This window comes from Ictalurus punctatus, chromosome 6 (genome assembly GCF_001660625.3).
Source record: "Ictalurus punctatus breed USDA103 chromosome 6, Coco_2.0, whole genome shotgun sequence".
In the NCBI taxonomy this organism is placed as follows: domain Eukaryota; kingdom Metazoa; phylum Chordata; class Actinopteri; order Siluriformes; family Ictaluridae; genus Ictalurus; species Ictalurus punctatus.
This window is the reverse complement of record NC_030421.2, coordinates 31,942,870-31,970,585: the sequence shown is the minus strand read 5'-3', so window position 1 is coordinate 31,970,585 and position 27,716 is coordinate 31,942,870. Positions and strand designations below refer to the sequence as shown.

Below are 27,716 nucleotides of genomic sequence, written 5' to 3'. Positions count from 1 at the left end.
ATTTCTTACTAGTTACATCTTTTGTGTGTTTGTCAGTGTGAGTTTACATAAAGAAACATAAATATCAATGGCTGCACAGACTCCAATTTATATTAGAGACGTGTATGGTGACCATAGCGACAACGGACCAATCACAGCGCAAGTCAGGCCATTCATATGGATGACGTGTTAATCATGCGACCGGATTTTCCCACGTGAGTAGTAGCTATCATGGCTGCTGTGGTCTGTGCGAGAGAATGGCTGGTGATGAGCAGCTCGCATTGTTTAATAGCTGTGAATATCAGAGAGAACAGGTCTGAAGTTTCATGTTTTATTTAGTTTTACACCCCGTCCCTGTATGATTCATCCGCGTTGGAGTAAATACACAGTGTAGATAGAGTCTCGGTTGGAAGTGTACAAAGTGTGTAAAATCTGCTCGTACAAGTGGGAAATGTATTGATTTCATTTTCTTACTGGTGATGATTATGACTGATTTCACCAATTGGCAGAAATAATAGCAGTTCTTTGTTGGTCATAGGTACATTTGTTTTACTCTACTTAACCATATTGAACTCCACATAGAAACAACTATTGAACAATGTTTTTTTTTTTTTTATTATTAAGATTTAATTAAATTATCAGCTGATCAGAGCTAAATCAGATGTTTCAGGTCAGGGACCAAAGCCTCAGCTAGAAAACATGATGTCAATGTTGTGCCTATTTTCTTATAGATTAAATAGTGCCTACTGGATTATTTTGACTATCAAATATATAATGGAGATTTTATGGTTTTTAATCAAGGGAACCGTTCCTTTTTGACTGCACCAAAGCAGAGCAGAAACCAAAGGAGGCTGAAACTGACAAAAGGTAACTAACCATGCTTGTGTCTCCAGTATACTTGTATTGAGGTGTCAATACTTTTGAACTCTGCTCTAAGATGTAACTGTAACTTTTAACATCCAATCATTTAATTTCCCCTCGTTTACATGATTAAATAATGTAATGTTAAAAAAAAAAAATTAAACAGATCCTATTTCATTGCTGGCAAATGCACAGCAATACAACATATCATGAAAGTTATCGTGTATCATGAAAATATCTGTAAGCATCACAATATTTCTGCCATATCACCTAGCTTTATTTTCTATTTCCATGGAATTTCATTAAATTTTACATCCTCGAAAGGATCCTGATTGGAAAATTGTATAACTAGCAAAGAGAACTTGAACTGATTTAGCTGAATAGAGTTGATGCTCATGTTTGGTGCTTTGACCTTTACAGCGATGGTGGAGGTTCTCAGGAGAAAGGAAGTGACCAGATTATCGCTCTCGCCTTGTCAGCATCAGGACATTACGCTGCTCTGACGGATGACAACAAAAGACTGGTTCTGTTTCGCACCCAACCATCATGGCAGTGCATCAGCACAAGGTATCTGCAGCAGTTCTGTAATCATGTGACGATTCATGAGTCATGTGACCAGAGGATTTGTTTTGAGAGTGAATACTGATGCTTGTGCTGTTCAGATGGGTGGTACGCAGGTGTACGTCTCTGGTGTTCAGTCAGGCCGAGGATGAGCTGTTTGTGGCAGATAAATCTGGAGATGTATATTCATTCTCTGTTCTGGAGCCACAGAAACCGAGTGAGCTGAAGCTGGGTCATCTCTCCATGCTACTGGGAATTGTAAGTGTTTTTTTTTTTTTTTTTCTTTTTAAGGCTTTTAAAAATAAATTATAGTGTATTAAAACAGACGCACAAAGAGCCGCCTTCCTGCAAAGTTTAGTTCCATACGGGATCGAATACATCTGGCTTTACAGCTTTTCCACGATCTTCTAATTTTTTTTAGAATAGGAAAGTCTAGCACTTTTAATTGTAAAATGCAGTGATTGTAGTGCATCTGAAATTATCCTGAGGATATCATCTGTGTTGTTTGCTTTAATGTCCTACATTCTTTTCTGTTCTTCAGACTCTGTCTCCAGATGACAAGTACATCATCACCGCAGACAGAGATGAGAAGATCAGAGTGAGCCTTTGCAGATCCCCATACAACATTCAGGCCTTCTGTCTGGGACACACAGAGTAAGCACTTTTTTTTTTTTTTTCTTTCTTTTAAATGTGTTTTCAGTGTCTTTCAGTTTTGCTTTATGTAGATATTATGCCAGTAGATCAAAAATATAATCCACTCAGACCTGATTGTTTTTGTTGTTGTTGTTGTTTTTTAAATCCATGGAATATATGGTATGATAACTTATAGCTAATTGTTAAAGTGCTGGAGGGGGGGGAAAAAAAAGCACCAAGAAATACACTAATGCACAAGGTTGTTTTTGGTTTTGTTTTAACCCCCCACCCCCACCCTCCCTTTCTCTTACAGGTTTGTCAGTGCCCTGTGTGTTCCAGCTGGGCATCCTGAATGGCTCCTCTCTGGCTCAGGGGTAGGAATCAATTATTTGTTTAAATAAATGATTGAGGAATTGTCACTGGGAATTAAAGCACCGTCTTTTTTCATGTTTAGAAACTGTGCTTTCTAAGAATTAAGCCAAAAACAGTGTAATAATTCAGTTTTTACCCTTGCAGCCTTATAGCTCCAGGGAATCTGGTTCAGTCCTGAGCTTAGGTTACTGTCTGTGTTTCCTCCGGGTTATTTCAAAAGCATGTTCTTATGTGGATTGGCTAAGATAAATTGCCGGTATTGTGTGAACGTGTGTGCATGGTGCCCCCGGATGTACTGGGCGTCCCCTATACACTGTAGAGTGTATTCCCAACTCACACCCAGTGTTCCCAGTGTAGGCTCTGAAACCACTTCCAATCAGACCAGGATAAAGCGATTGAATTGAAAGATTGAAGAATGAATTAACTACCTAAACTGGCCATTTTGACATGAACAGAACGTAAAAGACTAAAGTTATATGAAGCAGATATACTTGTAGTCGAATGTATTTGAACACCTGGAGTTTGTCTTACGACATGCTAATCAGCATTACGTTTAAGTCGATCAATTCCTCCAGGATTTTATCGACTTTGCGGTCGCAGAGATCAACGCCAAATCGAGCGAACCCTACGATATTTGGAGACGCTTGCAATTTTTAAAAATCGCCACAAAATTACCACATTCGCTGCCGATCTGGGCCAAGACGTGTCATCATCGCAACGCGCATTCAGCCGAAAGCTTTTTCGATTTCCGTGCGTCGAATGCGATTACAGCGAAAAGGTCTCCTTTACCAACAAGCGTCACTGTGAAAGACCGTACAGGACAATTTCACGCAATTGCAATTTCGCCAATTCGTGTATCTTTCCGCAAAAAAAAAAAAAAAAAGCGAAGAAAAACTCGGCAAACCGCGTCACAGATTTTTGGGGAAAAAGTCAGCGCAAAATCGAGCATTTTTGGCCACAGACAATCACAAAAAACGGGCCGACACCCTTATCTCGTGCGACTTACGTTTATCTCATTTATATTTATAACTGAGCAGTGGCAGCTTGGCAGTGTTGGGATTTGAACTCACAACCTTCCAATCAGAAATCCAACAAGAGCCACAGTCGAACAATAATCCAGGAAAAAAAGAGAAACTCTTAAGCAATTGTTCTACCAAAGGTCAATATTGACATTTTTATTTATTTATCTTTTGCATTGGCAGGACGGCACAGTGAAACTTTGGCATTATGAGTCCGGCCGGCGGTTACAGAGCATCGACCTGCAGCAGCGTGGAGTTTCACAGAGCTCTGATACAGACACTGAAAAGGTCAAAACTAACATCAGCTAATGACACTGCTGCTTTTTATGGTGATCAACTGCAGCATTACTGTCTCAATAATAATAATAATAATAGTCTAATAACGTGTTAAATGTCTCAATTATAATATTAGCAATTAAAATTTTTTTTCGCCAACTATGTATAGAACTTGGAAGCTGGCAAAATGATTCAAATAGGAATTTTGTCTATTAATATTAAAAACACATGCTATTCTTCTTTGTTTGTTTATTTATTTATTTATTTATTTATGGATGGCAGAATTTTAAGCATGCTCATGATCACATTTATCAAGGGGATGGTCCAAAATATCATTTCTATCGATGAAACATGTCCCAATATGACTTATTCCTGTTGTGATCTTTAGCCGCAGAGGTTTGCTGTGAGTCGGATCATCGGCTCGCCGGACGGACGTCATGTCGCTGTGCAGTGTGAAAGGTGTGTGTGTGTGTGTGTCGCTTTACTCTGTCCAGTACAGAGCATATAGGAGCGTCATGCAAAAAGGAAATGTGTATTCTAACCATATAAACAAATATGAACACAACTGTATTTATTTGAACAAAGATCTAATCGTGTAAGCAAATCAGATTTTCGCTGAGTAATCTGACAGTGGGGGACCTCGGGGTCTGTGTCACTCAGTAATCAGATTACTTCTAATAACATTGCTTTTAGTCTAATAACATCTTTAAGTAGTGAGGTGGTAATGCATTTCTGTTTGTTAAAAGTCAATATTTACACATTTAAAAAAAATAAATATATATATATATATATATATATATATATATATATATACATATCTGTGTACACTTCCTGTATAACTGGATTATTTTAATCTCGAGTGCTTCTGGATCCCTTGAAACCTGACAAAATGCCTTTGGTTTTTTGATCTCGTAATCTGACTGCTTGCTTAACACGAACATCGTTAGTGTAATAATCAGTGATGACCGATTAACCAGATTTGGTGTGCATCTCTTAACTGTAGTAATGTTTTGTTTTTCTTTTCTTCTCTGTGTCTTATTTCATTAAAGTTTTCCCTCCATTCAGCTCTTTGCAGTAGAGGAAGGATCAGATGGGCGTTTGACACCGACTGAGACACTGGCTCTGCCTCAAAATCCCTGGGATATGACCTTTGACCCTCAAGGACGACTCTGGGTCTTACTGGAGAACGAGGACACAAATGTACTTCTGTATACATACAAAGATGAGCGTTGGCAGGTACGTATCTGTATATGCGCACACACACACACACACACACACGGCCAGATTTCCAGTCATGGAAAAAATATCATGTTTGATGTTTATTTCCAATGTTATTAATGGGAATGTAAGTCACATTGATAAATGGGACAATATTTAACAATAGGTTGTTGTTGTTGAGTATGTTTGAGTATTCTCCTCAAAACAGTGGGAATCCTGACATGTAACTTCTGAAATTGGCTTGCTTACAGCATTCTTTTTGTCCGTGTGTGTGTGTGTGTGTCTGTGTGTGTGTGTCTGTGTGTGTGTGTCTGTGTGTCTGTGTGTCTGTGTGTGTGTGTGTGTGTGTGTGTTGCAGAGTGAGTCAGAAAGCCCTGATCTGCAGAGAGTATCAGAAACACTTCACAGCCAGTGGGAGCTCTTCAAAGGTGAGGTTCATTAAACTGCCATGAATCATTTTTCAGTCCGTACAGGCTTTAAACATTTTTTTTTATTAATTTTTTTTTTTGTGTGCTTGCTGATTAATTTATTTATCTTTATACCTGCTTGAATTGGCGAAATTGCGATTGTACGAAATTGTTTGTATGGAAAATGAGACCTTTCTAGCTGTACTCGTGTTCGACGCACGTGAACCGGAGAGGGTCGTGGCTGAATGTGCGTTGTGGTGACGTCACGTGACTCGTCTTGGCCCAAATCTGCAGAACATTTGCTGTAATTTAAAAAAAAAAAATATTTGCCAGCTCCTCCGAACGTTGCAGGGTTTGCTTGATTTTGAGTTCATCTGTCATCGCAGAATCCCGAAGGGGCTGATTTTTATTCTTCTATGTAGAACGTCGTCCTGTAACGGCACGCCCCGTTGTCTTTACTCTTCATAGTAAACATTAGTTGACATGAACAAACCGTGAACGTCAGCATTAATACACTAGCAGTAATATTACCAAACACAAACTTGTATTAACTGATGTTTTTAAAAAAAAAAAAATTCATACCAAACAAGCAAAATATCAAACACCTATATTAACAGAGTTTATTAAAACCCAAATTAAATGACCGATATGAACGTGTTTATTAACGTGTTTGAGTTTGTTGCGAAATTCAGAACTGAGGCTTAAAAGTCCGTTTCCTTCATTAAACCATTTCCTAAATGGATTTCTCGCGTGTCACGGATCGCATAAATATTCGACATCGATTAACACGTGCTAATTGCTACATATGTTGTTGCTATAATAGAATGATTTGGGGCTCGATTAATGCCATCACTTTTAAACTTACGGTACAAAGCAAGAAAAAGAGTTTCCCTGGCTGTAAATGAAATCGTCGGTCAATCGAGACCGTCTCTACCCCAGTCAACTAGTTCTGACTGCGATAGTGATCGATGTATAAACGGATTAAATTCATGAGAACTCTTTTAGAGCGTGGAGGAAATATCTCCCGCGAAGCAGATGCAGCTTTTCAAGACTTACTCCCGTCTTTTTTTACGACACGTCGCACGTGACCACTGTAAAAGGCGAGTATAAATCTGGATACAATAGATGTATACCACAGCACTGTTGTGTGTTGTCCCGAGGGGTCGGAAGGTGTTGATTCTTTTTCTCTAGAAGTAGCTCTGACGGTAGTTAGAGCGGCGGTAGTTCCGGCTGCAAGACGAAGCACAGATCTATAATAATGTTTAAGTTCTGATTGGTTAGAGTTTCTGTAGTAACGACATTCGTAGGGGATCGTATAACGGACGCTCCGCATAAACGGATTCGAAAACATGTGACCAGTTGCTGATTTTTCTATGAGATGTTTGTTTAGGATTTTTGGAAGGAGTCTCCAGCATAAGTCCAAGGTAAAACTGTAACTTTACTCTTTCACACGCTGGGAAAGTGTTCAGGACGGAGGAGTTTGCTGTTTGTCTGTGCCATGACAAGTCACTTTTTATTTTTTTTTTATCTTCTGAACTTATGTTTGTTTTATTAAAGTACGAGACGCCGGTGAGGGTACGACTGTTTATAGCTGCTGGGATGTGGTGTTATGGGAAAATAACAAACTTCAGGGTGGTAAGACCATTTTGTAACTCGATTTTGTGTTGGGATGCGTCACACTACTCCCTCGTTTGTTGTTGTTGTGATTATGATGATGATGGGTGGGGGGGTAGTGGTGGCTTGACGGTTAAGGCTCTGGGTTATTGGTCAGAAGGTCGGGGGTTCAAGCCCTAGCGCTGCCACTGTCGGGCCCTTGAGCAAGGCCCTTAACCCTCTCTGCTCCAGGGGGCGCCGTATCATGGCTGACCCTGCGCTCCGACCCCAACTTCCTGACATGCTGGGGTACGTGAAGAAAAAAGAATTTCGCTATGCTGTAATGTATACGTGACAAATGAAGACTCGTTACTCATTATTTTCCTGTAGCAGCACAACCCACGTTATTTATTCCTCAAATTTCGACGGTTTTATTTCAGCAAGTGTTCATCTCTCCCTGGTTTGACTTTAGTTTCAAATCTCTTCTTTCGTTTCTCGTCTCCTTTTCCCTCTCAGCCTCCATCGGTGTGGAGAGTCGGTTCCATCACCTCTACAAGGTGAGCTTCGACAACATGGCATCGTATTTACAGAAGAAAAAGGAACGACTGCAGCAGCAGAATCAGCAGGGAGGAAAGAAAAGAGCAGCACGGCAGTCGAACGGGGCGACGAAGAAAAGAAAGACGGAGAACACGAGCGGAGCCGTTTCTGAGAAACGCAGCTCGGAGAGCTAGAACCCGCGAGAGACGCAGCAGATTGAGGTTTTTATTTGACGTTTTGCTGGACATTCCTCTCCATTCCAATTTCATCCTGTGTTTCACATTCGCATATATTTTTGGAAATGCACAAAATTTGAAAGGTTGAAAAATGAATTTTAAAATAAATGCTTGTGTTTGTTTTTGTTTTGTTTTGTTTTGTTTCCTGTACTACTGTGTGCAAAATATTTTTCGCCCTAAAGCTGAATTGAACCTCACTCGAGCACGATCTCTTAATATTTTCTTCTTCTTTTTTTTTTTTTTTTTTTTTAAACCAACCATGCGGACTGCGCCTGTATAAAATGTCATCACTAAAACTCTCTGAGATCATTGGTTTATATAACATTTAAAATTTTAAGTTGAGGAATAAACGCAGCAGTTAAAGTGGCGTGTTACAGGTTTTCCAGCAGGTGGAGCTATTTGAAAAGCTACTCATTCAGTTTCAGCTTCATTATGTGATGGTTATAGTTTACGCTTCTTTTCTTTTCTTTTTTTTTTTTTTTTTTTTTTTTTTTTTAAACCTAGTATTATACGCTGGCAGCCTGCTGAACAGACTGAGTGTGCAACTGTTACAAAACAGACCACAAGAGCTGGATGATATAACCGTATTTTCATTGTGGCGCCTACACGCTTGATTAAAACGCTCACTTCACACTCACCACTTGTGAAATTTCAGTATGCAGTGACTTACACAACAAATGTGTCATGGTGGCTGTTATCCTGTAACATCATTCCTACCATTTGAAATGCTGATTCATTGGTTGTTAGAGATCTTAACAGCTGAAATTTCAACGCAATAATTCTTCTGAGGTATGTTTGTAAGAGAGTGTAAAATTTAAACCAATAAAATGATCACACTTTTATTGAAAGTAACACTCCAAAACAAAAACAATATTAAATATAGCTGCAAGCAGCAATACCAGGGTCGAGCCGATTATCGGCACCATGAGCAGCGAAAGAAGCTTTGTGACATGTTTTTGGTTAGAGTCCGATGATATGAGGAGTTAGAAAATGTAAACTTTTCAATCATAAAAACTATTTATTTAAAAAAAATAAAAAATTCTAAACATAGCTGCTACTTAGAAATTTTGTCCAGTATGTGGTGCTGTTCTGAAACCGCTCAGGTAGCATCTGGACATGATGGTTATCATGCGGGAAAGCGTTCAAGAGTTAAAAGCAAAAAAAAGACGTTTTTGCTATCTCCTGGCCGGTTGGGTGCCAAAACTCTGCAGGTCACCTCAGGGCCTAATGGTGATGACATGTACCAAGTTTCATCGCAATCCCTCAAAGTGTTGCGGAGATACAGCCTCACGTTCAGTTTTGCGTGTTCATCGAATTCATTTAAGCGCCATTTGAAAATGGCATGGTTTATCAAAATTCTGTGAATAGCTTTGTTGTATGTGTATCTAGATGATGCAGGACAATTTTCAAGTTCAAAAAAGTATGTTTTCAAAATATTTAAAAAATAGCAGACAGGAAGTTTGGTCGACCATGACATAATTGATATCATTGTGCTTGGCATGAACCACGGAATCTATGAAGACCTGTCTCATGACAGTCGGCAAAAGGAGTCAATAGCTATTAGCATTTTTAGAAATTGCATTATAATACTGTGCTAAAACTTTTTGAGTCCCTTCAGTAATGACACGCCAAGTCATTAGGAAAATACAGCATTTTATGTCTAAATTTAAAATGGCAGACATTGAAAATGGCCGACCGGGGAAATTTTCATATGGTTGGACTCGGAATGCCCCACTGAATCTAATGAGATCAATTTCGATGATTCCAAGTTTCATCACAATCCCTCAAAGTGTATACCCTCGTGTCTATTTTGGCGTGCTCACGTTGAATTCATTGACGTGCTATTAAAAACTTTTTAGCGTAAGTGTCTCTAGATGATGCACGCCAATTTTCGTGCAAATCGGACAGACGGCCTAGGACGAGTTCGAAAAAGTAGGTTTTTCAGAAACTTCAAACGAATCGTCTCGAGCCAGGGAATCGGAGGGAAAAAAAAGAATTTTGTTTTTAGGACTCGCAGTTCAAAAGTTGTCAACGTAAACGTGAGTGCAATTTTGGACAGTTGGTGGCGCTAGATGGATTAAGTTAGAGACTCCAAATTTGCTGTATTAACACATCATCCTGTCCTGTATCTGTGTACCAAATTTCAAAACTAACGAAAACAATAGGGGTCTCCAGCCCTTCGGGGCTTGAACCCTAAATATATTATTCTTCATTAAGTTCTGTAAAAATCAAATTTAACAGATTTTTTTGTCCAATTATCCAAATAATGTAAAGTCCTAGAAATCTATTATGACATGCAAAACAGCAGTCAGGTAATGAACTAGGCGTCTACTCTGTTTATGTAAACGTGTTTCCACATTAATTAAAGATTATTGTACAAAACAGCAGCGAGACAACTAAAACCAAGCTCAAACTGTAAAACACAGATGTAGCCTCAAGTCAAGAACAAAGTTTTGCAGGTCTACAGGAATTTTAACGTAATTTGTCTGCTTTCTATTTAAACAAAAGTGTCAGGTTTCTCTCAAGAACGAAAGTTGCTCAGCTTTCTGGCGTTAGAGACGGTTCCTCTTCTCATCAAGGACATGAGATGCTGTACTGAATAGTCTCTCACTCTCTGTGCTGGTGCTTGGGGCGGGTGAATACCTGCGTGAAATACGTGTAAGCAATGGAAAGCGTAGCTGCGCCCGCTGCGGCGCCGCTGTGGATCGGGGCGCTTTCCTGTAGAATCTCGTCAAACGTGTCAGAAAGCGAGGGAGTTTGCACCTCATCACTGTGCTCTGTGCTGTGCGTCGATCCTTCAGCAGATGCATTCATCACCTCCAGCTCTGCCCGGATCATGTCCCGTGCACGCTGCTTTTTCTCAGCGTCAAAGCGATGCCCTTTAAATCGAGGATTCAGTAATGTTGCAATACGACGATAAGCACTGAGGGGCGTGGCCGGGCGGCATATATTTTCGCCCTATTTTCTCGTTCGGCCAAAAACCGAAAATTTTCAGCGGCCTAAACTGCGTTGCATCCCTAAATCTTATAATTAAAAAAATACTATTTAATTTTTACTATATTCAAGATATTTTCACTTGCATAGATGACATTTTTTTTGCAGTGAAGCATTTAAAGAACTAGCAAATGCCACAAACAGCCACAAAGTTCACCCTAAAGTATCATGCGACCAAAAAAAAGTATACTTAAAACTTTTTATTTTTGTAATAAAGGACAAAAGTGACTAAAAATCTGTACAACCCGAATAATATATCTTATATATATATATATATATATATATATATATATATATATATATATATATAAAACCAAATAAAAACAAGGCAAATAGAGAATAATAGCTATGGAATAATGTCAGGTGTCTTGTGTGTGCGCTGATTACAATTCACATTCCCTGAAAGAGGCTTTGGATTGTCTGGGAAGATTTCCAACATGTCACTCTACATTCATCAGCTTTCCAACTTACAGGATCCGGATTCAGATTCAGCGGATTATCCCGACTGAAAAAAGAAAAATGCACAAATACTCATATAGAAAGGAAGGAAAACAATGAATGACATGGTGCTGTGATGCAAAGTTGTCATGATAATAATAATGATAATAATAAATTCCTTAGATTTATAGAGCACTCAAAGCGCTTTACATTGTATAGGGGGGAATCTCTTCAACCACCACTGGTGTGTAACATCCACCTGGATGATGCGACGGCAGCGGTAGTGCACCAGAACTCCCACCACACACCAGCTATTAGTGGAGATGAATTGGCTATTAATTGTAGCCAATTCAGAGATGGAGATTATTAGAGGGCCAATTTCGGCCGGACACCGGGGTTACACCCCTACTCTTTACAACAAGTGTCCTAAGATTTTTAAGGACCACAGCGAGTCAGGACCTCGGTTTAATTTCTCATCAGAGAGACGGTGCTGTTTCTACACTATAGTGTCCCCGTCACTATACTAGGGCATTAGGACCCACACAGGTCACAGGGTGAGCGCCCCCTGCTGTCCTCCCTAATACCACTTCCAGCAGCAGCCTTAGTTTTCCCCAGGAGGTCTCCCATCCAGGTACTGGCCAGCCTCAACCCTGCTTAGCTTCCATGGAAACCCAGGTGAGAACCGCAGGGTGAAATGGCTCGGGCCCAATTAGGATTTGTTTCCCGTATAAACACATCCCAAAGTATTTTGTTCCTCTTATACAACAGAATATTTTTTTATTAATTAAAAAAAATCACACGTACGTTTTGTCGTTTAATGTTTGTGGAGCAACTTTTACGTCCTTATTCTTCTTGAAATATTCTGTTCAAACTCAACTGGCCAAATCCCCCCCCATCTTTTTTTTTTTTTTTTTTTTTTTGACAAGTTTGTCATCTTCGCTTCAGATCTGGAATCCAAGACGCTTCCTGCTTTTGGTTCTTTCAAAACATTTTTCATACTTTGTTTTGATTTTTTTTCTCTGTTGATTCTGCCTAATTTGACATCATTTAGAAAGTTCAGTGTAAATGTTTGTGACCATTTTCTCCAGATGTATCGGTGATTATTTTTGTATTTTTTTTCAGCACCTTGAATTTTTTTTATTTATTTATATTTATAGGTAAAAATCGTAAAATAGACTGACATTTCCCTTTTTCCCCATTCAGAAACCAGGGAGGATGCAAACTTTTGCACTCGGCTGTAAATACTACTTCTTGTCTAAACCCATGACACGAACTGTTAGAAATATTCATCAATGAGGTTCCAATATGGATTTACCGAGATCGGTATGTCACTGGTAGCGTTTAAGGGCTGTAAAGTTTAACACTGCTGCTGTACACTCACCTCATTTCTTTTTCCCTCCCATGGTGAGGTTCTCACTCTTCTTTTTCTGGACCTGTATGGAAAGAATGAAGATGAGCGACAGATATCAAAAGATTAAACTATCAAAAGATTTACTGAGCAAAACAGAGCATTTCTGAAGGCCAGACCTCATTCATGGCATCGTCAATCTGTTTGAGTTCTTCATATCTGTCTCGTGATTCTCTGAGTGGCTGAACCATCACCTCCTCGATCTGAGGAAACAGCTGGAACACGCCGATGAAAAGAGCATCATTATGCACTGAGATCGATCAGATAAAGCGATCGATGTGTTTAATAAGAGTAATCGGTACAAGACCTTATCATAAACATCACCCTGATCATCTTCTCACCTTCATCACTGTCTCGAACATGGGAATGAGGACGAACTTAATGAAGCCGATCTGAGCCGTGGGCTTAGTGACCTTTTCTCTGTCCATGAAGGGGGCGACGGGTAAGCCTTCCACCTTCTCCCTGTCACTCTGCATTAGGGTTTTTTTTATTTTATTTTTTTTTAGAGAGAAAAGAATGTCTTCAGTTATCTCCACCAAACAAGATTTTTGAATAATAAGAATAATAAGAATAATGCCCACTAAGAAAATTAAAAAGTGACAAATCAAACACTACAGCTTCTTAATGAATAGATGATGAACATTTTTTTCCATCACCTGCATGAAGTACTCCTCAAGCAAACAGTCCACCCACGGCTCGGCCACCTCCATCGGCCGAACCTCGTTGGAGATGTCACAGCACTTAATCAGCACCATCTTCAACTAACAGGCACAGAAACCACTGACAGTCATTATCCAACTGAGATTATACATGTTTATTCATTCATTCATCTTCAGGAAGAACTTCATCCTGCTCAGGACGGCAGTAGAGCTGAAGTCTGTCCCAGGAACACTGGACCTGAGCTGGGAATACACCCTGGACCGAACACCAGTCCATCACACAACACTATGCGCACCCATAAACATCTGTGCTATTATTACAAGCTGTCAAAGAGAAAGTATAAATTCACTGCTCACACAGGTGACATGCTCCTCATTGGTGAAGTCGAAGGTCTCCACCTTCTGTTTGAAGGAGTCGAGGATCTCGCCATGCCGAGCCATGTCTGTAGCTAGTATCAGAGTGATGGTGCCCTGTTAAAGAACGTAGAACGCACAAAATGATGGAGTGACCAAAGGATTGTCCTGTTATGACATCAGAAAGCCACAAAGCAGCAAGTAAAAAATTTATTTATTACATAAAGCTGAGTGCAAAGTGTTCCATATCATCAGGACAAGACATTTTTGTGTTAGGGTTGTTACAGATGTTCCTTCATTATCACATGTAAAAAATAATAATAATAATAATAAAATGGTCGAACAGCGTATGTCAACATAGTAGTGATGAAAAAGTCAAAATGATAGAACGGTGGCTAAGCTCGTCAGACAATTTGTTGATATTTTTGGTTTTTAATCTTTTGGTATGTTTCTTCTTTAATGCAATAATACACACACATCCAAAATGACTGGCTAGACAGCAAAAAATGTATTCCTGGACTTTTGAATGACAACGTATCAGGTCCAAGTTCGTGTTATTTATAAGCCGGCTTATTTTTGAGCTACTGAGACTTGCATTAAATCCATTCAATTCAAGTGACCAGTCAAAACAGGCGAAGAACTACCAGAACTTAATAATAAAGCCGGGTCGTGATGCTGTTACTAGAGTAAATTCCTCTGACCAATCCTACGTTGTGTGTCGTTTACAGTCTCAGATTCGATTCTTCCTTGCGTTTAGTTCTCATATCTGCCATACAAAAAAAATGACCAAAAGAAATTGTGTTTTCTTTTTCGGGGTTTAATGACTCTTTTGAAATAGATCGTGAACAAAGATGCACAGTGATGTGTATAAATTAAACAGCAAGCTGTACATATTTTTTTTTTTAGCTTTTCTTATTGGAACTGAAAAACCGGACAGGCGACAACGTATCCATCACAGACAACCCTGAAGCAACGTGTCACTTATTAGCGTAAATACGGGGTTAAAAAAGTGATTGTTTTTGGATGGATTGAAGTTTTCAAATCCTCCAGTAATCAATCTCTGACACCATCGACCTGGGACAAAACACCATCACCACCTGTAGTGCCTATTTCTATTAACAGTAATCAGGCTATGACTGATCCAAAGTGCTGCCCACATGAGGTTATTTGTGAATATTTGCATTATCCTCTTACTACACACTCAAACGCACCTGACGGATCTGTTTAAAGGCTTCAGCATCGAAGTTGGAGAAGATGTTACAGTCTGGCTGAGAGAAGATCTGAAAGGCTACGGCACAGTGGTGGTTCTCCAGAGGAGAAATATCATTATACCTCACCGCCAGCTCTGTCCGTGCATTTATCTGATACCTGAGAGAGAGAGAGAGAGAGAGAGAGAGAGAGAGAGAGAGAGAGAGAGAGAGAGAGAGAGAGAGAGAGAGAGAGAGAGAGAGAGAATGAATGAGAATGAGAGATAATTAGATACAGAAAGAAACTGGCTATATATCACTCATTCATTCATCTTTGGTGACTGATTTATCCTTGTCAGGGTTGCAGTGACTATATTAATAAGTAAATAATATAGAATAATAATATGGATATTAATTCATCCGTGTGTTAATGGGTATTATCTTACGTGTTGTTGTATCCAGGATGATCTAGATCATGACACACAGCTGCAGTCATGAGGATCAGAATATCCACCTGTGTGAACTTTTCCTGCGAAACACACACAGTTTGCTGTGGGATTCCTAATATTATGGTCACTGTTTCATCCCTATGTCCTACAACTGAAAATGACAAACCTGAAGAAAATATACTGGAAGTGCAGTATGATGCCTATGGCAATTTATTTATTGTCATATCTCATTTAAGTTGCATATACTACAACAGGTCAGCGTTTGTAATATTATAAAATCCTGGAACGAAGTAACATCACATCACAAATAAACAAGGCATCGGACCCTCGGACAACTCCGACAGAATTTTATTATTGTTATTATTGTTGATTGAGTAAGTCTTTAAGTCTTGATCACTGTAATTTGGGGGGGGGGGGGGGGGGGTGCTGGGTTGGGGGGGGGGGCACGGACTAAACAACACTGTAGTTCCTTTTACATGAATTATAAATGCGATATTAAACAATGGTTTTCAACCACAGAGAAACCCGTGGTAGTATTTTTTATACAAGTAAAAACAACCAGTAAGAGTATAACAACCCGATACAGTAAGATGCCAGCAAAATAAATAAATAAATAAATAAATAAAACGAGTTAAACCCAAAATGGCAAAATATTAAGCTTTTAATGGTTTTAACAACAAATCATTGGTCAGGAAATTAGCAAGAATTAAACAAGTAGATAAATTAAACTTAGTACGGGAGCTTTTCCCTTTGATTTCTTTAAATGTTTAAAGCCTAGCGGGTAAACATGCAGACAGCTTTTTATTTTTATTTTCCATCCATCTGTCCATTTTCTATAGCGCTTATCCTTCAGGGTCACGGGGAACATGGAGCCTATCCCAAGGAGCATGGGGCACAGGGCGGGGTACACCCCGGACAGGGTGCAAATCCATCACAGAGCACAATCACATACACACTCACAGACCCGTTCATACACTACGGACACTTTAGACACGCAAATCAGCCTATCATGCATGTGTTTGGACTGGGGGAGGAAACCGGAGTACCCTGGAGAACATGCAAACTCCGCGTACACGGGAATCGAACCCCCCGACCCTGGAGGTGTGAGGCTAACCACTAAGCCACTGTGCGCCCTTATTTTTATTTTATTTTATTTTTTATTTCATTCTATTTTATTTTGTACACCCAGGCATGTATTAGCTTGAATTTTACATCAACCCTGGGTCGCAGGGTGCATGTGTTTAATTCTTGCTAATGTTCTGACCAACAATTTGTTGTTGAGACCATTAAAAAATTTTTTAATTTTGCCATTTTGGACTTGGCTCGTTTTTTTTTTGCCCGCGAGTGTAGTTCAATTTCATATACTGTAGGTGAACAATTATTTATCTATGGAAATACAAAATGCAAATATGAGTGTGTGAGGGGGGCAATTTGAACATTCCCCACTTCTTGTGAACAGGAGGAAGCAATTTTCTGTCCAGTGGCTGCACTCATTATAGACTGGATAATTAAGAAGAAACCCTCTAAACAGATTTCCATGGCAACTGAAGTGCAAAGAGGAAAATGAGAGGCTAAAGAGCATCTCTAAATCTCTTTCACCTTTTCATACGTCCTCTCTGCACTCCTCCCCTCCCTTCCCTTCTTCTCACACTCCTCCTTTCTGTCCGGCTTAGAATATAGTATTTATCCTTTGCAGGTATTTCAGGTTAGTTTACTCCCCTACCTATTTCTTGTTCTTAACATACTATTGTCTTAGTATGTTACAGTTGTCTGTATGTGTTATATCTTTCCCTCTTCTCAACGCTGCGTCAGTCATTCTTTTGTCATGTCAGAAATGATACTCGGTGTATTTCCTCTACTCCTGTTCATGATAGAAGAGCTTGGAAGAAGTCAGAACTAGTGCAATGTGAAAGCTCTACCATCGTCATCTATCTACTATACATATCGCTGCCTGTTATATTATTTACTCATCATGATGGGTTTTAAATGAATGGTTCCTGATGTTACTCGATATGAACATCAATCTAAAACAGATTGTACAGTTGAGGGTAAAAGTTTGCACCCCCATGGTTTTGTAAATGGATGAAATGAAAATGTAATTGTTCTAAATAAATAAATAAATAAATAAATAAAAAACGTTACAATTTACCAAACAGGAAAATAGCCTGAAAATAAACTGTCATGACCCTCTAGATTTGCCGATCTGAACGGAAGCAGTCCCATGCACGACATCTGGAGTCAAAGCTTAAATGTGCACTATGTGATCATTTCTGTTACTTGTACTAGTCAAGGAAAATCTGTGAACCCAAATACATTAAATGTCTTGTTGCTGTGAATTCGATTCATTCGTCTTGAATTTGTAAAAAAATGTTGTAACTCCGGGATGCAAACTTTTTGGGAGTGTATGTAGGAGACGAGGATGCAGGCTAGGGGAAGAGTTTTACCTGTAGGTTGCAGAGGTAGATCATGCTGTACATCATCTGTGTGACGCAGAAACAGTGGCGGAAGTTGTGGAATGGGTTGTTCCTGTAGTTGTCATGAATGCAGAGCTACAAAACCAAAAAGATACACAATACAGAAAGAATTGTCATGTTTGAGCACGTACCGTACATACCGACGCGACACACTGACGTGAGCGCACAGATTCAGCCTAGTCTACACTGAAGAGTTATACTATTAATTAAATTTGCATTGGACCCTTAAGCTCAGTGGTAGCCAGACGACGAGGCACATGACTTGCTGTAACACTTCCTTCATTGCTCCACACCATCTGTACAAACTGTATTATATGTACCATGTGCAATATATATATGTACAATGTGCAAATTACTGTATCATCGCACAATGCTAATATCACAGTGTATTATACTGCACAGGTATATAATCCTGCACAGGTCTCTCATATGTACTGTACATACTGTAGATAATATTCATTTATACATCTATTTCATTATACTTCCTCCTTAGCATATATTTATTCATTCCTTCGTCGTGGTCAGGGATCCGGCATCTCTACTGGGAAAGCGGCAATGCATCCACTTTATTAGGAACACCTTTACACCTGATCATTCATGCAATTGACTACTCGGCCTATCATATGGCATCAGAACAATGCTGAAAATCTTGCAGATACAGGTCAAGAGCTTAAGGCCAAGAGAAGTCCGAGGAGAATCGCCTGACTGGTTTGAGCGAACATGAAGGGTACGGTAACTCAAATAAGCCCTCTTTACAACCGTGGTGAGCAGAAAAAGTATCTCAGGACACGCAACATGTCAAATCTCGAGGTAGATGGGCTACAATAACAAAAGACCACATCAGGATCCACTCCTGTCAGACAAGAACGAGAATCTGAGGTACAGTGGGCACAGGCTCACGAGGTTTGATGATGTTTTTCAAATCTTTAACCTTCCAGTTTTAGTGAGCGTGCACAAACGAGCAGATCTACAGGTGGGCAGTGAGTGGCTTTTGACCCTCCGAGAGAGAGAGAGAGAGCTGACATCAGTGACCTTGTCCGTGAACAGACCGAAGACGGTAAGAGCGTCGTGAAGGTCTTTTGGGTTTGTTTTTTTAAAAGAACTTGAATTTGCTAGAACAAAACAATTGTGTAATTTTGATGTGTTACATAAAGCAGAGTTGTTTAGCATATATTATTTATCCTTTTGGGGTACTTCAGGTTAGTTTATTTCCTTATCTATTTCTTGTTCTTCTCTGCACATCTATAAACAGTCCAGTATTCTATTAGTACGTTACAATTCCCTGTACTGTCTAACATACAGGGCAAATAAATCCGACACTGGTTCTCAAAGAAATGCATGTATGCAATCAAATATTCCAGTATACATAAATACACACACACGATGTAAATAATTTATACAACAGAATGTTTGGTGTCAAGTTATGGCCCTATGTGTTGGCTTGTACCATGTACACTTGTACTTAATGTATGTGAATAAAGTTAAATCGCCTTGATCAAATTCAGATTTTTAAGAATTTAATAAAGATTGTTTTACAGCATTTTATCAGTGTTGCGTAGCAGTCCAGGAGCTTTCCTTACCAGCCATCTCTTCAGCGTAATAGGGTTGATGTTGAAGTCTGTGACCAAACCCAGATCATGATACATGTGCTCAAGACAACTGAGCATCTGGAAAACACATACAGTATCGGATTAGCAGGTCATCTCATCTATAGAAGCACCAATGCTATCTGAGGTAGAAATATACAGTTTATAGGCAATATGGTTGGTTACCTAGTCTTAGGTCATAAAAACCTTCACATGGCTTAAAGCTTTCTAATTAATACGACACATGATTAATTAAACCTCCAACGGTCTACTCATCCCTTTGGTGGATCTTTTTTAGTATGTAGTGTGTCTTTACAACCACAGAATATTACTGACATAGGACAGTGCTGCTGAATTCAACAGTGATGTTGAATTTCACAAAGAAATACATCCAATTGTAGTGTAATATATATATATATATATATATATATATATATATATATATATATATATATATATATTTTTTTTTTTTTTTTTTTTTTTTTTTTTTTTTTGGAGTGGCTTTTGACGCTCAAGACAAAGAGCTGACGTCAGAGAGCTGCCAGTGACCTTGTCCGCGAACTGACCAATGACAGTAGAAGAACTGCGAAGGTCTTTTGGTTTTGTTTTCTTGAAAGGACTTGAATTCGTCCAGACAAGTGCTAAAAAGTCAAAAGCATCGCTCTCATGTCCTCATTCCTATCACCAGGTTCCTAACTACCCTGGTTCCTAACTACCCTGGTTTTATACAGATAAAACACTTTGAGATGCCCCCATCATGTTTTAATTCTCAGGGGAATATGGAATAAGATGAAATAATTTTCCTGGTAAGACCAAAAAAACATTTCACAAATGAAAATTTCAATCCGATTCCACTTGAGTTGTATAGCTCGTTTAACAATGGAAGTTGTCACAAAGCAGCTTTACAGAAATATATACATTCCAGATATAAATTTTACATTTATGAATTTATCCTTAATGGTCAAGCAAGAGGCGACTGTGGTAAGGAAAAACTCCCGGAGATGCTATGAGGAAGAAATCTTGAGAGGAACCAGACTCAATAGGGAACCCGACTAAAGTCAATAAATAATTTCCCTTCAATGACTGTATACTGTATACAGTAGCCAAAGAGCGCAATTGTGTAATCAGGAAATGGTGAAGCTTGTGACCAACTTGTGAATATAAGCCTCAGAGTTATTTCTGAATTCATTATAGTTTTAACATGAAGTCTATTTTGATGAAGTTATCAACTGTTCAACGATGGAGACTTGAGTGCGAAACTATTCATCCTTGATCATCTTTATGGTTTCTGAGTGGTAACATCCACAGTAATCTCATTGATCTTTAAGCTGTTTAAGGTCCCGTCCCCAGCAGCAAGTGGTTTTCAGATGATGACATCATCACGTTTAAAATCAAAAGTGGATTCAGGTAGAATTTTTACATATTCTTTCATGAGTTTCCAAATATATCCTGTATATAGCACTTCTTAAGTTGGGTATTTAATAAATTACCTTTATTCTTCTTTTAGGTGAAATGGCAAATATTTATCAACTAATGTATATAATAAATGTTTACATATTAGACAACAAGAAATGTTTTATGGCCTCCCTGGCCTCACCTCATTAGGTTCCCACTGCCACACATCGAAGATGGGCTGTCTCAAAGCGTCTATCGTCTCTTTGGACAGGTGATACTACACGCAGACCAACGTACAATCCAGACAAACATGGACACACATACAGAACCACACATACATACACACGGGAAGAAAACGAAGGCCAACAGGAGACAAGAGAGGAGAAAGACAGACAGCAGAGCATTAGTGAATCTTACCTCATTGGATTCCCACAGCCAGACATCGAAGGCGGGTTTTCTGAGGGCATCTATGGTCTGCTGCGAGAGCATGTACTGCAGGCAGACAGAGCTCCCAGTTAACCCTCTGCTCCTAACGCCTGGCTGGGGCCACCATTGATACCTGATACACTGAACCTGATACACACCTGCTATCCCGATTACTACTGTGTTCATGTCATGTCAGAATTACAACAATTTGGAAAGCTCCAAATTGATAGCGTTTGATGTTAGGTTACAACACTACTAGAAGAGCTTCCTCAGATAAAGTATTTAGGAGTATAATGTCAGGAATTAGGGATGGTCCAGTGCTCCAATAGGAGTTTCATTGTATCTGTGTGTGTGTTTTCTTTCCTTCCACACCACAGAAGCATACCGATAGACAGACTGGCTACTCTAAATTGATTGTAAGTGTGATTGAGTGTGTGAACAATGCCCAGAGATGGGACTGGTATCCCAGCCAGTGTGTATCTCACTACGAGTTCAGTGTTCCCGGGATTCACCATGACCCTAATCCAGGATAAACCTAAACCAGTGCTTACTGAAGATTACAAATTAATGAATGTAAGGATGTGTCTGTTAACTGTTAACACCCATCATTTTCTGGAGTGTGAAAGAAATGAAGGTGCTGTGTGTATTTCCAAAGAAAGAATTCATTTCCGAGTCTGAGAATATGAACAGCTCGGAGTAAAATCTCTGAACCAACAGCTCATAATAACCGTAACTCTGACATGGCACAAACACACTATATGACTCTAATAAATCATGTGATAGGTGTATACACTGTAAACAGTTTTTCAACACACTACGTTATATATATATATATATATATATATATATATATATATATATATATATATATATATATATATATAACTGAGAAATGTTGGAAATGATTTATTTTTGAGGAACAATCTCGATCTAATCTAATCTAATCAGAGGCCAAATTCTTGATCAATCTACTTAGGCACTTGTAGCGCACCATATATTTATATTTTAACACTAGATAACACCTGCACTGTGGATGAATCTCGTAAACCTATGGGCTTGACTAGTTTACCCTCCAAGATCACCTGACTTAGATAAAGCACTCATTTAGAGTTGTGGTAGCATCTGAGAGTGAGCAGTTCCATACAGATTGAGCTTTCTCTATTTAATTGCTATTCTATATAATTTGGCTTGATCTGTGGCTACAATAGTATGTAAAACGTAAAGAAATGTAAGAACTATCGAATGACTAGCAGTGTAATAAATTCCTGGGTACAGAGTGTCCTGCATCTTTTCATATTTTTCTGGTGAACCGCCGATTCGTCTCATAAGAGACCCATCAAGACGTATCTCATCAGCCGATTACGTCTACAGGATTAGTGCACTCATAAAATAAAAATGTTAAAAAGGCAATAATGAATGTCCTATTCATTACTGAAAGTGTTGTACAGTGGTGCTTGAAAGTTTAGAATTTTCTAGATTCCAGCATAAATATGATCATCTAACACATTATATTATACTATACAGTATGAAAATATTTTTGTATACAGACAAAAATATTATACTATACAGTCAGACACCATCTGTCTGAATGTGGATTGGTGTCCGAACTCTTTAGAGATGGTTTTGTAAAAGTTTCCAGCCTGAAGAGCATCAACAACTCTTTTTTCCTGAGGTCCTCAGAAATCTCCGCCGTTCGTGCCGTGATGCACTCCCACAAACATGTGTCGTGAAGATCAGACTCTGATAGATCCCTGTTCTTTAAATAAAACAGGACGCTCACTCACACCTGATTGTCATCCCAATGATTGAAAACACCCCACTCTAATTTCACCTTCAAATTAACTGCAAATCCTAGAGGGTCACATACTTTTGCCACTCACAGATATGTAATACTGGATCTTTTTCCTCGATTAATAAATGACCGAGTATAATATTTTTGGTCTCGTTTGTTTAATCGGGTTCTTTTCGTCTACTTTTAGGACTTGTGCGAAAATCTGATGATGTTTTCGGTCATAACGTAGAAAATTCTAAAGGGTTCACAAACTTTCAAGCACCACTGTAGGTCAAATAACACGGAGAACCGACTACAAATCCATTATTATTTAAGAACGTAAATTCACTACTAGGATAGCACATATAACACAGGTCTGTAGTTTTACCTTTGGGTAAGAAGGCACATCTCTGCGAGGAGTCAGCTTCTTGTTGTCATCCAGGAAACTACTGCAAAAGACAGACAATGCACTCTACTGAGAACACTGAGGCGACTGAACCTTATGTGGTTCAATAATGTATAATATACCACAGCGTGGTTAAATTCCCAATTCTGATTGGTACAGTAGTGCAGACTGTAAGGAAAAACACAGGTTTATATTAATGTGAGCATTTGAATATACTATTGTAACAAGGACTTGTTACACAGTGCCTCTTTGGCAAACACTCCACATAAACAGATTTTTAAACATCTTTTTTTTTTCCTCACTAAGCCCGACTAATGAGAATGTTCAGGTACGAGAACAGATGAGTATGTGTTCATTAGTCAGCTCATCAAGACGCCAAAAGGGATAAAGCAGTTCTCCTGAATTAGTTCCCTTATTAAGAGCCGGCTAAGCACAAATCTAATCCTCTGCTCACTACTGACGGCTAGCCTGCAACTACCATTGAACTAATTGGTATGAATTGAATGGGATCATTGCACCAATCCTGTTTGGGATGATAATTATTATGACTCTCTGCACCCCATCTGACTTGCTGTGATAGCACAAGACGGACGGTTAGTCGGGTGTTCGGGGAATACCATGTCCTTTAATTGCTTTCTCCTTTTTAGGATCTCCACATTTGTTTTTTGTGCCTCATAATGCCTAAAGGGTTTACGTTTTGTATATTTAGCCTAGTCCTTTAATCCTTGATGTGATATATTTTGCCCTTACTGATGAAATCTTGCAGCGATTATTGCACTTATGCCTCCTTGGACTTCTTTTTAAAGTTCAGCGGGAGTTTGATCAGCCAAAAGCTTACGTGACTGGCAAGCACTCTGGTGGTGTGAATTACTATAAATTGTTCTATCTCGCAGTAGAACACTACGGTGTGGCGACTGGTCAATGGGACAATTCTTAATCATTACCCCTTTTGTTCTGCAATCCTGAACCCTTAAACGAGTCAGCTGTAACAGGATGATTTGTTTAGTTGCTACTGTCAATATAAAAGACCTTTCTTGCTCAGCAAGGACTATCCTCTGATTGATCCTCATATATCACTTAAGTTTAGGTTAGGTTCAACTTGATTGTCGTTGTCAGAGTACAAGTACAGAGGCAATGAAATGCAGTTAGCAACCAACCAGTTGTGCAAATAGTAATAAGTTAAATTAAATAAATAAGGTTATATAAGATAACAGTCTTCAGGTAAAGGTGAACAGAATGATGCATACCAGTGATGCAAATGGCAATTAGGTGAAATGCAATAAATAGGAATTGGGGTACAATAGGCTGAGATAGAGGTATGATGCATGTAATATGATACAGTAGGGACATACAGTGGATTACAGTAAATATAGATGTGCAAATAGCAATAAATTGCAAATAATAGTCTGATATAAATAACTGTAGTATGACAGAGAATTGCAGTAATGTGCAAGTACTTACAAATAATTGAAGATGATAGTGCTAATGTATGATACAGTATAGTATGGTATTTAATGCTAATGTTAAGTTGTTAAGTGGAGGCTGGTAGTTAATGCTTAGTAGCTGAGTTCAGCATTAGTACAGCTGAAGGGAAAAAGCTGTAATGTTTCTTAAGCATGTTTCAGTACAGGCTGAGATGTCGATTTGTCGTAAGGTGGGCAGAGACAGACCTGTTGTTCCTGGAGGCCATCTCCTCCCTCAGCTTCTTAATGTCACTGCGACATTTCTCAATCTCCACCACCTTCATCCCTTCCACTGAAAAGAAAGGCAGAGAAAATGTAAGAAGGAGAGGGTGTCAGGGGGGGGAGGGGGGGGGGTATTATTTTAACCCTTTCCTACATAGTTGTCACTACAGAGGACAGCTATTCAGAAAGGATTGCAATACAATAACTGCATAATGGCCACTAGAGTGGACACTAATTCTTCGTTCGAACGCAGGCGGTCCACTGGAGTGGACACTTCAATAACTTTTTGAAAAATGTATGTAAAAGTAAAATGAAGGTAAAAAAACAAAAAAACAAAAGTGTATGCCTAAAGAAGAGTAAAAACACACTGAGGAAGAAAAAAAAAAAATCCTTGATCAGGATTTCCTAATTCATGAACGAAAAGGTTAAAAACAAAAAAAAAGGAGACCGAAAATGTGAATGATGAGAATCAAAGCAAGAATGAGCTGAACACACATACGCACACAGGTAAGCAAAGGGCATCATGGTTAAGCTATTGAAGCTTCCTGTAACTACTGGCTTTACAGCTCCTGATTTTTCCTGGCATTCGGCCAGCTTGCAGCAGAACCGGTCATTCACCTGGAGCACATGAGCCAGACACACTGCATCATTACACCGGATGACATCCATCGCCAAACCATCACCATTACTGGGTGTTCTCTATCCTGCTCTGTTTATTTGGAGGCAGTGACAGTCATGCATTTATGATCGTCTAAGCATCTTATTCACGTCCTGGTCTGATTAGTGCTATTTCGTTATTTTCCGATTAGCATTGTTGCCTGGGAAACCCCTGACATGGTGAAATTTTGATTTTGAATTAATTCTAGTTCTAAAACCTACAGGCTTTTACCCTCAAAAGTGAAAAAGAAGGACACTTTAAAGATTCCAAATGAGGTGCACGAACACCGGGTATCTGATTACAAACCAAACTGATCCGTTTCGCTACGGCACGAAGCTATCCAACAACATGATCAAGGCATGACATTCACCATGTGAGTGAAAGACACTTAACTAGCAAGGTTTTTAGAAATCTGTAGACAGAAATGACCTTTTGCTGCATTTGTTACATACTATGGCATTTGCCAGACACCGTAATCCAGAGCGACTTACAGTTCTCATTTCTTCAACTGAGTAGTGAAGGGCCCAACAGTGGCAGCCTGAACCCCAGCCTTCTGATCAGTCACCCAAAGCCTTTAACCACTGAGCCACTGCTACTGTTATTAAATCACCAAAACACAGTTATATAATAACCTCAATAAAAACCATTTCCATGGCATTTAGGTGAAATATATTTATGTTTTCTAAAAGTTGAGTTGTGTATTACTGATAAAGGAAAAACCTACTTTTGACCAGATTTTTCGTATTTTTGGCTGTTTACCAGACTTCAGCCAGAGTCGCATCAAAAGAGACATTTGCACATTTACTGTATGTTTAAGGCGCATGACGCACAACATTTCCTCCCTCGGACACAGCTGATGATACATGCATACTTTAGTATCTTTTATAACGGTCAGAAGTCAGCCATGCTTCTTAACTCAGCCTGTGATACTTGGGCAGATTATCAGGACTCGCTCATGGAGTCAAATAAGGTTAAAAATAAGGTTAAAAATATTCACTATATAACTACCGCTGCTGTTCTGATTAGTTGAATCAAACTTGCTACCTGATTGGCTGTGTAGCATCGCTACTTATTGGATAGTTCAAATGCAAAAAAAAATGTGCAGCTGTAGAAAGGACTTTACATCAGCAGGAGTGACGTGCACTTGTATCAATACTCTTACACCTTTCATAGACTTTTACACATTTGCACAATAAAAAACGACCTCTGTGAAACAATTTCTCGCAGACGATACTTCATTCGGAACTTTTTTTACACATAAAGTTTTAAAATGTTCTACTTCTGTGGATTTGTATGTGTATCATCTTATAAATGCAAAATCGTATAGTATGTAATACAATAACTTTTTGTAACCTTTCTTTAAAAATATGCAAATGAGGCCTTTTATAATTAAAATATGTCCGTATTCATATTACAAAAATGCATTTTTTTCACACCATTGTTCGGGCTTTGGTCAGTTTACCAGAAACAGTTCGTTGATCACGTGTCTGACAAATGAATATTTTGCATAATTTTATGGATAGAGTGCCACTTAAAGTTGAAACTACTCAAGATTTCCGGAAAAATCCCAATGTTTGAGTCTGGGAAATTCTGTCTGCTGGCTGAAGTAACCAACCGAATCCCAGTAATGGGTACTTAATTAATTTGAGCTAAAAGTACACAATTAAAATGCCAATTATTGGCAATTTAGTTTTGCCATATTGTGGAAGTCTGAACATTATAGATTAAAATGTCCAACGCTGTAAAAATTAGATCCAAAATCACCATTTTGCTTCTTTAAACAAGAGTCTCCCTCATCGTTTCCTGTTCAAAATCATGTCCTTTACAGCTGATGTTTAGTTATTTTTATCAGTGTATCTATACATATGATAACCCACTGAGAGCAAAGTCTCATTTTGAATGCAGCCATGTTTCATAAAAATAAGCGCCAGTATACGTATAAAAACGAACGCAATAAGCACCAACAAACACCACAGAGTTCCTGAGTGTGAAAGAGAACAAAGTTAGTGAAGAAAATGAGAGTCAACGGAATGTCTCCAATGGACAAGGTCTTAACCATGTTCTATCCTTCACCCGGCCTGATGGAGAACACGCATACATACATACATTCATACACTGATCAGCCGTAACATTA

The 27,716-nt window shown here is 38.9% G+C and overlaps 2 protein-coding genes across 5 annotated transcripts in view; one reads left to right on the top strand and one right to left on the bottom strand.

Annotated features, from left to right (window-relative positions):
* The first annotated feature begins 164 nt into the window (after positions 1-164).
* On the top strand, positions 165-8,329 carry wdr4 (WD repeat domain 4). Its single transcript, XM_017470495.3, has 11 exons — positions 165-293; positions 781-846; positions 1,261-1,407; positions 1,503-1,659; positions 1,943-2,055; positions 2,348-2,408; positions 3,609-3,713; positions 4,090-4,160; positions 4,751-4,937; positions 5,278-5,347; positions 7,436-8,329. Exons 1-11 carry the CDS (start codon positions 211-213, stop codon positions 7,648-7,650), a joined length of 1,275 nt encoding a protein of 424 aa, XP_017325984.1. The 5' UTR covers positions 165-210; the 3' UTR covers positions 7,651-8,329.
* Positions 8,330-10,877: 2,548 nt separating this feature from the next.
* Positions 10,878-27,716, bottom strand: part of pde9aa (phosphodiesterase 9aa) — a 39,241-nt gene continuing 22,402 nt past the window's right edge. For 2 of the 4 annotated variants that reach the window (XM_053680597.1, XM_053680600.1), the window contains 14 exons: positions 24,910-24,994; positions 23,222-23,282; positions 21,054-21,128; positions 20,839-20,913; positions 19,236-19,322; positions 17,626-17,730; positions 15,179-15,261; positions 14,757-14,913; positions 13,549-13,662; positions 13,189-13,293; positions 12,874-13,002; positions 12,652-12,747; positions 12,506-12,557; positions 10,878-11,191 (listed from right to left, as the gene is read on the bottom strand). In XM_053680597.1, the coding sequence (XP_053536572.1) occupies positions 12,507-12,557; positions 12,652-12,747; positions 12,874-13,002; positions 13,189-13,293; positions 13,549-13,662; positions 14,757-14,913; positions 15,179-15,261; positions 17,626-17,730; positions 19,236-19,322; positions 20,839-20,913; positions 21,054-21,128; positions 23,222-23,282; positions 24,910-24,994 (1,223 nt within the window). In that variant the 3' untranslated portion in view covers positions 10,878-11,191; position 12,506. The remainder of the gene's footprint in view (positions 11,192-12,505; positions 12,558-12,651; positions 12,748-12,873; positions 13,003-13,188; positions 13,294-13,548; positions 13,663-14,756; positions 14,914-15,178; positions 15,262-17,625; positions 17,731-19,235; positions 19,323-20,838; positions 20,914-21,053; positions 21,129-23,221; positions 23,283-24,909; positions 24,995-27,716) is intronic. The other 2 variants (XM_053680599.1, XM_053680598.1) reach the window with 2 other exon arrangements.